Genomic DNA, 12,270 nt, shown 5'->3' with positions numbered 1-12,270 from the left:
CAGTTAAGAGAAAGTAAGTTCAGCTGGAAGAGCAGCACAGCTAAGGAAGAAAAGGTGAGATTCAAACAAAATAAGGAGGCATGTAGAGTGAAAACAGAGAGAAATAATGGTGTTCTGTGCAAACTGAAATATTTTTTTCTTCTTGCTATTGGGTTCTGGGCTCCAAAATTTCAGCAAAGAACTATCATAATAGAATAAGGAAAGCTAATTGAAAGAAATCTCTTACTTAAGGACCATAAGACTTTAAGCAGATGTGTGACATATAACAAACATCAAAATACATTGACATGTTAATTTAAAGAACTCTATTAACTGTCTTGGTGTGCATTCTCTAATGCCAACAGCTAAATCTGTGGCAATTGTTTAACTCATGTGTGCTAGCACTCGCTATAATGCTAAGCAAATGTCTAAAGATTATGGAAAAATACAATGTATATTATATTCTCAACATTTCATTGGATGACAACCAAAACAAAATGTTTAAAAGGAAAAATTATATTCTCCTAGCTTCTTAAAGGCATTAAGGACACCCTACTTGAGTGTTTAGTAATTTATGCACACACTCATCCAATGAACACTAAGGTCTGAATTTTATTCTAAGTTCACAGGAGTCGAAGGTGGATGAAATGACTGTTTAGTAGAAAAAGGTCATCAGATACCAAGATATCATGTCAGCCTGCACAGGGAGAGCAAAAGAACTTACTTTTTCCACCAGTCACAGATGCTTTGATCAGCATCACAAGACAAAAATGTGCATGCTGGCACACGCAGTAGCCAATCGAAGTAAAAATGTTAAGGAACGGGCTTGTACCAGCATGAGGGGGTCTAAGGCCAGACATAACCTTCCAACAGGAATCCCTTGCAAATTTTACCTGTATTTCTTCTGGGGCTGCACATTTTCAAAGACCTGTTTCTCCATTTTCTTTGGAAGGCTGTCATCATCATCAGGGTTATACGAAGGGTCCTGCCAAGCATACTTGAACATCCTGCAGCAGGCTTCCATGCGGAGATGGGCTCTTGCATGTGAATCGCTGTCAAGATGCAGGGGCAAAGCCAAGTCTAAGAATGCTGAGTTATGTTCACAGAGACTCCAGCTGTAGCCTGACCACAGCCCGCAGGACACTGGCACTTCTGTAAATCCTATTTTCATAGGAGTGCCTAGATTTGGAAATCCATAGCTCTCTAGTGCACAATTTAGATTGTTAGTAGAAGCCTACAGATAAAACCCCTCAGTTGCATAAGCAACAGCATTCATTTTAGTTATTCTAGTTTAGAAAATGGGTCCATGTATTTTTTATATATATATTTTGGTCTTTTGAGACAGGGTTTCTCTGTGTAGCTTTGTGCCTTTCCTGGATCTGGCTCTGTAGTCCAGGCTGGCCTTGAACTCACAAAGATCCGCCTGCCTCTGCCTCCCGAGTACTGGGATTACAGGCGTGCGCCACCACCGCCTGGCTCCATGTATTATATTTCAAAGTTACATTAAGACCATTAAACAGTAGTTTGAGCAATTAATAATGAACATGAAATTACACCCCTCACATTGGTGCTTAGGTGGGTCCTAATTTTGTCCAAAGCTATATAGCCCAGATGACCAGATTGCATATGTTTATGCTGAAGATGATATTAAGGAATCTTCCTCTTAATAGAGGAATTTAATGTGACTCAAATCACAGCTGTGTGCATGCTTTTTAATTAAGAAAAGTACATTGAAACTTCAGAATATAATAGTGATGGTTTGAATACGCAAGACAAAGGTGGACAGGAGGAGAAGCCACTTTTCAGATCCATGGATTTCAAAGTCCAGGTTGCTTTTAGAACACATTTGCTTTGAATGAAATCAGGATACAGCATTTTGAAGACTGTTTTGCCAAGGAGGGATAAACACACCGGCAACACAGCAAGTGTATTTCAGGCCTGCTGTGCAACTGGGTAAATAAAGTTCTTTCTCTGGGATAGGCTATGATCAACAAGGTAGTGATGATAATTTGATGTAACCACAAGCATTATCACATGACTGAAGTCCTCCAGGGCAACTCTCTGGTGTTAACACATTTGGCTTTGCACATTTCAAGTGCCAGGGCCAGTGTGCTGCATACGGGTGTGAGATTGGCATGCAACCAGGGCCTCCTTCAGAGCACAAGCAGCTTCCCAAGTCAGCAGTTGTTGAAAATACACTAGTGCCATCTTGTGTTTAAAATAGAAAGGACAGTCTTCCATCCGCACACGAACAGGTATCCTATAGTCTGCCTGGGGTTTATGTGCCTTTGCTAGTCCTGGTAGTCAAGTCAAATGTAGTCAAGTCAATTCTAGCAAAGCCTTGTAAAAATCTATCTTGTTTAAGTGATTTAATGAATCAAATCGCTTATCCATAAGATGAGTCCTCCACTAATCACTCATTCCTTTCACTAATATTTATCTAACATCTACTTTATGCCAGGTTATAGTTGTGTTGGGTACAGTAATAAACAGGACAGGTAAGGTCTTGGTTCACTGTACTCGAATTGTGTTGGGAAAAGAAAAGATAACAGACCAGGAAATGAATAACCACAACTAGTCCCCCTGTGGAAGAAAACAGAATATGGCAGTGGGGAGGCATGTGACGGGATCTGCAGCGCTTCAGAAATAGAGCCGAAGAGTCCTCTCAGCGGCCATCTTAAAACTGAGCACTAGGAAGAAGCCTGCTGTGTGAGGAAGAGTGTTCTAAGCAGAACTAAGTAAATAAACACAATTTCAAAGATCAAGAATACATTTGATTCATTTGAGGAACAGGAAGATGCTGATATGACAGAGTGAGCACTTGGGGAGGTAGTTCCACACAGGGTACAGGAGCTAGGAAGGGACAGCCTCTACAATACTGTGAGAAAGTGAGAATGCCATCGCCACATTCTGGGCTCTGAACTTGCTGCCCATCAGCAGGGATGCAGACCTCAGTACCCAGGCTCTTCCCTACATTGCTGCTTACAGACTTTGCCACACACCTCTCCGCAGAACCCGACAATGAAAAGGGCCCACCTTTCAGCCCCGAAAACACACATACAAGTAACATATTGACTGAGCGGGTTATATTTAGGAACACTTATGTACATACATATACGCACACAATAGTGGGGGGGGGCATGAATTTGAAAAAGAGCAAGGAAGGGTACATGGAAGGGTTTGAATGGAGGAAAGGAAAGGGAGAAATGCTGTAATTAAATCTCCAAAAGAAAAGAAAAGGTCCCTTTTAGATTTATGTTCTCAGAGCTTGCTTCATGGGTATCCTTCCTTAAATCATCTCAATTCTCACACGCTAGATCCTCCAAAGACGCAGACTGAGGGATTCCAAGACATCGCACAGTGACTTTCTGACATGGAGTCTTGTCATCAAAGCCATCTGACCATACAAGGAGGAAGGACCAGGAAAGAAGGTAATGAACATGTGACATGGAAGCCCAGTGGGGGCATTTGGGAAGAAGGTGACCAAGGCAGAGGAAGAAGGAGGGTGGGGGAGGGCTGCAGGGGAGGAAGTGAACAAGAGTAACACATAATGAGACGAATGTATGAAAACACCGGAACCCAACCCATGATTCCTCATGCTAACTAAAAATAAGCAAAATCACAATTAAATGGATGCAGAAGATGAGGTCCTCAGAAACAGCTCAGAGAACCGTGAAAGTGATGTCCAAAGAGGGATAGCTAGGTACGCTAATCAGTGGGGACTAGAGGCCTGTCAGCTAGAAGTGGAGTTTATCACAGGGAAGCATGAGGTCAAGGGGCAGAGATTTCTAGGAGTCAGTCACCTGTCTTAGTCAGGGTTTCTATTGCTGCAACACAACACCATGACCAAAGAGCAAGTTGAGGAGGAGAGGGTTTACTAGGCTTACACTTCAGCATTGTGGTTCATCACTGAAGGACGTCAGGACAGGAACTCAAACAGGGCAGGAACTGATGCAGAAGCCATGGAGGGGAGATGGTTACTGGCTTGCTTCCCATGGCATGCTTAGCACACCTTCTTATAGAACCCAAGACCAGCAGCCCAGGAATGGCACCACCCACCATGGGCTGGGCCCTCCTCCATTGATCTCTAAATGAGAAAATGCCTTATGACTGGATCTCATGGAGGCCTTGCCTCAAATGAGACTCCTTCCTCTCTGATGACTTAGCTTGTGTCAAGTTGACACAAAAACCCAGCCAGTACAATCATCAAGGCAGAATGAACTGCTTGTGAGTCAGTGATACCCTAGACTTTGGGAATCTTGGAGCCTGGGTCACAAAGCCTGCCTGAGGTGTTTGGGTGAGACCCATGCTGTGTTCTGGGTGCTGTGAGCTCCTTCACCTCCAGGTCTTGTGACTGATTCACAAAGCAGATATTTGCTCTTGAATATAATTTATTTTTCTTCACTCTGTTTTGTCTAAATGCAGTCTGGTAACTCAAAGGCCAGAGGAAACAGTCTTCGGAAGAATGAAAGGGTTGTTAGGAAAGTTTGTGTCCAATTCCCTAACTTTTAGGGAGATGCCACACAGGAGAAAGTCTCTCAAAGCAAAAACTGCTTCCCAGCGCCTGTGGTAGTTTTGAGATCTATGCCAGATGAATCACTTGTCAGACAAAGAAAGGTGCCTCCTGAAACCAGCTTCCTACAAGCTGGTGACAAGGTGGGCCAGCAGTGCTTCAGCAGCTAAAGGCCCCTGTCACCGGGACTGGTAAATTGAGTTTGATCACCATGGCCCACAGTAGGAGGAGAGAATTAAGGCCTTGTCTGGAATGAACTCAATCATTCCCTTATTCAGCCTTGGCAGAGCATGTGGCGTGGAGTCCTCTCACACGGAGGCCCCGTGGAAGGATCAGGGAGAGGAGGTCTGACAAGGACATCTCCATGTACAGCGCCATTTAAAACTAGAGAAGTCACCACAGGTAAGTGTGTGACAAGAAAGAGAACTTGAAGCAGAAAGAAAGAAGCATCTGCGTCGAACCTTAGGATATGCTGCTTTCGGGTCACAGCTGCCACCTATTAGAACTTGGCACATTAGACATCAAGAAGTGTGCCAAATGGGAATGACCGTGATGGGGCCACTGACAGGCAGGGCTGAGGGCCACATTATTACTCAACTTGTCAGCCTAGGCACTCACTTAAGCACTGTGTGAAGAAGGGCTGACATGTCAGCAAGACAGCTGTCTACAGATGGACCTTAGAGGATGTGAAAGGATGGCATTATGGAGATCCTCCAGGAAGCTATTTCAGTGGCTCAGAATGACTTGATGTTTATTGGGACAAGACATGATGAGGGAGGGAGGGAGAGAGAGAGAGAGGGAGAGAGAGAGAGAGGGAGAAGAGAGGGAGGGAGAAGAGAGGGAGGGAGAAGAGAGGGAGGGAGAAGAGAGGGAGGGAGGAAGGGAGAGAGGAAGAAAGAAAAGGAAAGTACGATGCTAAGATACTGTCTTTAAAAATCATCACATTGTAGCTACATCACTGAAAGTAGATGAAGGTTATAATTAAAGCTCTAGCTCCATTAATCTGTCAAAAAAAAAAAAAAACCCTGAATAAATACTGGGTCTTCAAGTGATGGAATTCCAGAAACTTCTCTGAGTTCCCTGCATGGGCTCCATACTGCCTCAGGTGGAAGAGCTGTGGTCACATAGCAGTGGTCCCTTTTCTGGCCACAGTGACTACTTACAGAGTGTCTCTGGAAGCATCTCCTGGTGTTAAAGCATCATTTTGTATCTGAGTTCCCTCTGGTCCTTTCACTTGCTTCTCTTCTTCCAAAATGACTACAGGCTGACGCACAGCAAGCTTACCCCCAGACACAAGCTCACTTTGGACTTCTAAAACAAGAGCTGAGAAGAAATGAACAAATTGCAAAGACATATTAGTCATGACTGAAAAGCACCAGGAATTCAAAATACACACACAAGTGCAAAACCTTCAGTCTTTGGGTGTGGTGATATTGTGTTCCCCAAAATATTGTGCACCCTAACAAACTTATCTGGGGTCAGAGAACAGAACAGCCACTAGATACAGAGGCTAGAAAATGGTGGCACACACGCCTTTAATACCATCACTTGGGAGGCAGAGATCCATCCAGATCTCTGTGAGTTTTTAAGCCACACTTGAAACAGCCAGGCATGGTGACTCATGCCTTTAATTCCAGGAAGTGAGCCTTTAATCCCAGGAAGTGATGGCAGAAAGGTATATAAGGCATGAAAACCAGGAACTAGGTTGGTTAAGCTTTTAGGCTTTTGAGCAGCAGTTCAGCTGAGATTTATTTGGATGAGGACTCAGAAGCTTCCAGTCTGAGCAAACAGGATCAGCTGAGGAATTGGCAAGGTGAGGTGACTGTGGCTTGTTCTGCTTCTCTGATCTTGCAGCATTCACCCCAATACCAGGCCCAGGGTTTGTTTTTATTAGTAAGACCCTTTAGAGATTCATGCTACATTTGGGCATCCTTTAAACTAAGATGTTGGACTTTATTTAAAGGGATGCTTGCCAATTCTTTCCTCTCAAGATATACTTAGACAAAATTAGTAATAATAGGTATTTCCAAGGTTAATCTAATAATCCTCTATTCCAATGATTCAAATAAGCTATAGGATTTACATTTATGTCTTTAGGTTGTTCTCTAGGATTAAGACTCAACTGTTGTTCCTCTGCAGCCATCCAGCTTGTTTTTGGAGCCAGGGCTCCCCATGAAGATCTGGGGATCACTCATTAAGCTGGTTTAGCTGACCAGTGAGTCAGTCGCTGTCCTCAGCTTTGGGATTGCAGGTTCTTGTACCCACACTTGACTATTCACAAGAGAGCTGGCAATCAAATCCAGTGGCTAGCAGTTTACTGACTGAACTACCTCCCCAGATGCCAATGACAGTTTTTGACATTCAAATAGCATACTGTCCCAAGACAACACCATGTAAGTTAAGAAATACAGCACCGATGCATGCTTTTCCCACAAGCCTTTCCCTCCTACTTAGTGTATAAAGAGCTTAACTTTCAGTATTGGCCTTCAGGGACAGAGGTAGAAGGCAGAGAATACCAGAAACCAGTGCAAGGAATCCTATTTCACCTTACAGGCATCACTGTGGGAACACTAGGGAAATGTCAGGCCTCTTTGACATGACCTCCTCATGGCTACACACGTATGGACTTGGCTTTCTGGAGATGCAGCTATGACCTATTAATTGCTAAGAAGCTTTCTGGAAAGTTCCAAAAGTGGTTGACAAACAAGGATAAGGTGGCTCGTTAGCCAGAGGTAAGCCAGCTGCCACTGCCTGGTTCCAGAGAGTAAGACAGAGCAGGAAGGAGGCTGAGCCAGGTAGGAAGCACACGGCCCACTCAAAGTACTATCCGGACCAAATAAACAAATACAAGTGACCCCAGACAAAGACTTCAGCCTGGGGGCCCAGGCATAAGAGGATCTACATCCCAAGTTCTTTCCTCTTAGCCAAGTGAGGCTCTCCAGACTGGAAAGTCCTAAAACCTTGCCTAAGAGACTGATTACATAAACAGACGGTACAACATTAAAACATGATTGGACATTTAATCCTTTTTTTTTTCCTTGATGGGAATACATGGGGCTCACAAATCATATATCTGTATGAGGCTTTTTTTTTTTTTTAAATCTTTTTGCTCTTCCAAAGTATAGTAGTTAATAAAATAATGCAACACTGTTAAATATACTTTACAGATGAGGCTAAAGAGCTAAACAGCCAGATGCAGAGCTGAAACTTGGGCTGTTTAAATAAACATGATCTTAATATAAAACAATGTCATCCAGTGTGTTGGGGTATCAAAAGCAGGTAACTTAAAAGCTTACCTTCCACCTTGCACATGCTGCAAAAGGTTTTAATCTTGGAAACGTCAGACTCAAGGCTCCTGAGGAAGACTTGTTTCCTTTGTTGAGCAATGGAGAGGTCAGGACTAATCCAGTGTTCTCCACATGAAACATATACCTATCAAAGAAATGAGTCAGGAATCTGGTGTGTAAGGATCGAAGCACTTTTATTCAAGAAACAGCTTGTAATAGAAGCAGTCCCCGCAGTCAGGACCTTACAGTGGGTGAACAGCCAAACTGCAGTATCATGGAATACCACCCAGTAGTGAAAAGGAACAAGCTACCCACAAAGGCACTGGTTCTGCAGAGCACATGACAGGCAGCAAAGCCTTAACTGTATGTGTGCTGTTAGGCTCCAGGGCCCCTTCCATGGCTTGCCAGTGATGCCAACCTTTCATACAGCACAACATGGAGCAGAAAAAAATGCTCCACATCTTCTTTGCAACTCCTATAAGTCTGTAATCATTTACAAATAAAAAAAATTTAAAATAAGTTTTTTTGTTTTTTTGTTTTTTAATGGAAGGAAAGGAAAGAATGAAGGATTGACATGCAGGTGTAATCAGAGGCTAGCCAACTGTGATCATGGCACTGATGTGAGCCGCTGGTACTTTTTGTAAATACAGCTTTACTGGGGAAGAAGCTTGCCCATTTGTTTACATGTAGTCAATGGCTGGTGTTTTAGTAGAGACCACATAGTCACCAAACCCTAAGATCCTCACTACCTGCCCTTTCATGGAAAAAAGATTAAGATGTGTTACATAATTGGACTTGTAGTATTAATGTGGGAACATGGCTAGCAGTTAAAAATGTGTACCATTTTTGCAGAGACCAGGACTAGGTTCCTAGTGTCCATATTGGGTGGTTCACCATCACCTGTAAATTAGCTTCAGGAGATACAACACCCACTTATGGCCTGCAGAGACACTGCATGTATATGTATAAACCCACACAGAGACACACAAGCATACACACAGTTAAAAATCAAGATCTTTTTGAACATGCACACATGCACACCCCTGCATCTGTTTTTGCTGTTTGTGTGTGTATGGTTTCAAGGCTGGCCACTCTGAACTGACAACCAATAAAGGGCTCATCCCTGGGAGAGGCTGCTTCTCCCTCTTTCAGTAGTCATCAGTTGCCTGTAATTCTTTGTTTAGGGGTAGGACTCTGAAATTGTTACCCTCCCATGTTAACACGTCTGTTGATATTGCCATTGTTCTGGTCTTGTTTATACTGCACATACATATAAAAATCATAATCAAAGAGAAAAGATTAGCAATTGAGAGTAGGGAGCTTGCAGGAACTTTGAGGAAGAGTGGTTGGGAGAAAAAGAAGGAGAGAAAGTGACATGATTTTATTTTAATTAAAAACTGTTTAGAATTCTATTTCAATTAAAATGATATAGAATTAATATTTCTCTTTTAAGATAGTTTTAGCTTATTGAACAATACTAATATGTGCACAAAATATTGATGTGTAATTTCTGAATAATAATCTTATAGGTAGCACTTTTGCCTCATTTTCCATGTATCTATTTCTTAAATGCCCTTAAAATTCTCTTCTCTCCTTTCTTCCATCTTTCTTAGCTTCCCACTGACAGTGTCCCTCTATGTAGCCCAGTCTAGCCTTGAACTTCAAAATCATCCAGTCCCAGTCTCCTGACTGCTAGGAGTGTAGGACTATGTCACCACCCCTGGCAGATATCTCCTTAAAGAGAGGAAAGAACAATGACCTGTTGAGACTCAGTCTGAAGAGACCCCGTGCCACCTCTTACAATCATCATACACGCCTCATTCGCTCTTTGCACAAGGATGCAGGAAAGTCCTCTTAGGTATTCCTTCCCTTCTTGAACAATAGGCTTCTTGTTCTCTCATAGATACTAAATCTAATAACTGGTCCTGTGACAGTCTTCACACTCACAGAGCAATGAGTTAAATCCTGGTTGACTACAGATGCGCTCCCGACTCCATCTCACCCTCTAGGAGTACTAGGGTTACCAGCATGAGCCACCATGCCCAGCTTGAAGATGTGGTAATATAGTATGATCTTTCTTCTTTATTCAAAGAACTTCAGGTATCAGTCAGAACAAAGAATGTTTTTAGCTATTTTGATATCTCTAATTCCAGAAACGGAGGTGGGGTGGGCAAGACTAGGCTGTGCAAGACCTTCTATTTCTCGGCTTCCTCTAGACTCCAAGTAGAATGTATTAAAAGGTATACTTTTTTTTTTTAATCTGAGAAAGTGAGGAAATTGGTCATCTAGTAAGAAAATCATTAAATACCTATACACTGATTTAAAAAGAATTAAGGATCTATCTCCTTCAGCAACAGATGTAGAAATCAGAGGTAGTAAAATAATTGGCCTGCCTTAGGTTCTGTAGTGGAGAAAAAGAGGCATGATAAACACATTTATTTATCATATTTGGTCACACAGGCCTGGCTCGCTGCCTAGGAAGGCAGCAATGTTGTTGGTTAACATTGCTTTTTGCTGGTTGACTCCATGGTGAGAATTCTGAGAGAGAACAGGATGGTAAGCATGAAAGCCTTGCACTGAAGGGTGTTTTCCTTAGCTTGTGCTCATGTATTCACATTTCCCCTCCCACCCTCCCCTTGGTTACCAGTTCATCTCTCTGCAGGTCATTCAGGGAAAAAATTTCCTTCCCTTTTTCATTGAAAAGTCTCCGAGCAGCAGAAGGCAAATTTAAAATTTCAGTGCACCTGCAACAAGAGACATGCATGTTGATTTGGGGCATAGATAGCTTTCAGGAGTAAGGTAAGAAGACAAAAGAAACCAAGGCCTGGCCATTAATAAAGACTCAAGAGCCAGTGTATCCTTTGGATTCTCAGTTCCTGTCTCCAGTTTGTAGACTTAAGAAATTCAAACTTCCTCAGCCTGTTTCTTACCTACTTCTGGCCATTTCTATGACTTTTACTCATGTTCCTCCTTCTACCTAAAATATATTCCTGGGCTTTTTCAGTTGAAGTTCCAAGCTTTCTCCAAGGTCACCAAAGCCACACCTATCGTCAAGTAGGTTCTCATCTTCCTTCCCCAGAAGGAAAAAAGAAAAACAACAGAATTTTTGCCTGGTTAAATGTTATCATTGATTCCCTGCCCCTCAGTTTTACACAATATTTTGTGGGCACTGAGATGACTTATGTACATTCTTGACTCCTGGATGAGTCGCTTATCTAGTCAAGAGTGAAGACAGGCCACCGCTGATGTCCAGCATGCTGCAGTGGGTGCTGTGGTAAGCAATGGCCAGTGTCTTTTAAGAATAAAGGAAAACAGTAGGTTCCACCCTTCAGGGGCTTTATCTAAGGAAGTAACATTGTCTTGAACTTGGAAGCATAGAGAGGAGTTCATTAAGAGCAGGACGTGGGTGCTATGGAGGGAGAGAGGGAGAAGGAGGGCACAGACAAGACTCTGACTGAGGAGGGGAAGGAGGAAAGAGGAAGAAGAAGCAACACTAAGGATGTGGGAAAAGGCAGTAAGGGAAACATTATTTTATGAGCTTACTTAAAAATACAAATGTACACAATTTACACGTGTATGCATTTATATAGTTCAAATGTAGTTATCCCATGTGGGGTGATATTTTCCCCCAAATCCATAGACTACCTAACAAAAACCCCTATGCTGGGCATTGAAAACCTCTTTTCAAGTTGTTGGTCAGGAGTATCCAAGAGACTCGCAAAACAACACAGACTACTGCCCTTACCCTAGGTTTCCTCCAGAACTCAAAAGTAAGACCCAATTGCAGAAGACAGCTCACACTTGAGACACAGAACTTGGAGGAATTAAGCTGTAATTGACATGGAAGTCTCCTCCTTGAGGGCTAGCTTGCATAATATCAAAAGGTACTGTGCAAGGCCTTAATAATCCCACTCAACCTTAAAGCCTTGGCTACAACAAATGATTGGCCAGTAAGATACCTCCAATGAGACTATTATCTTGGGGGATAACTAACAGCTGTCTAATTGGCATTAAAGCCCATCAAATAGGAGGGAATGCATGCTGAGTATTGTAAACCTAGCTAACCTCCCATGGCTGGAGAAGTCATGGACCCTAGTGGGGGAACACACTAATGCCGGTTTTTCTAAACCAATATAATTTCTAACTGCATTCTTAATACTCAACCTCATACCCAAAGATAAGCATGGTGCCCACCCCTCATCAGAGAAGCTTCTTTTTTTTTTTTCAGTAAATAGAGGCTACTACAAAGATCATTTGTACGCGACAAGCAGGTGTCTAGCCCTAGTTAGGAGATCTACAACATAACCTAAGGCTCAGGAAATGTCATGGAAGATGGAGGCAGAAGAACTGTAAGAGTCAGAGAACGTGGATTCCTGCTGAGATAGAGTCTTCTAGACATGATCATGATGTAGCACTCATGAAATATCAATAGTATAGTTGCTTAAACAATACGTGCATAAATGACCATATCAGTTAAAATAACAACACGGA

The 12,270-nt window shown here is 42.6% G+C and overlaps 1 protein-coding gene and 1 pseudogene across 1 annotated transcript in view; both read right to left on the bottom strand.

Moving 5' to 3' along the window:
- The window catches only part of Dcdc1 (doublecortin domain containing 1), a 402,846-nt gene that overhangs the window by 43,922 nt on the left and 346,654 nt on the right, over positions 1-12,270 (bottom strand). The window contains exons 22-25 of the mRNA XM_036186665.1: positions 10,424-10,523; positions 7,789-7,924; positions 5,656-5,815; positions 873-1,031 (exon numbers count right to left, since the gene is read on the bottom strand). Coding sequence (XP_036042558.1) covers positions 873-1,031; positions 5,656-5,815; positions 7,789-7,924; positions 10,424-10,523 — 555 coding nt within the window. The remainder of the gene's footprint in view (positions 1-872; positions 1,032-5,655; positions 5,816-7,788; positions 7,925-10,423; positions 10,524-12,270) is intronic.
- Positions 8,094-8,211, bottom strand: LOC118583315 (annotated as a pseudogene).

This window comes from Onychomys torridus, chromosome 4 (assembly GCF_903995425.1).
Source record: "Onychomys torridus chromosome 4, mOncTor1.1, whole genome shotgun sequence".
NCBI classification, from domain to species: Eukaryota; Metazoa; Chordata; class Mammalia; order Rodentia; family Cricetidae; genus Onychomys; species Onychomys torridus.
The sequence above is the reverse complement of the archived record's forward strand: the minus strand, read 5'-3'. Positions and strand labels throughout refer to the sequence as shown.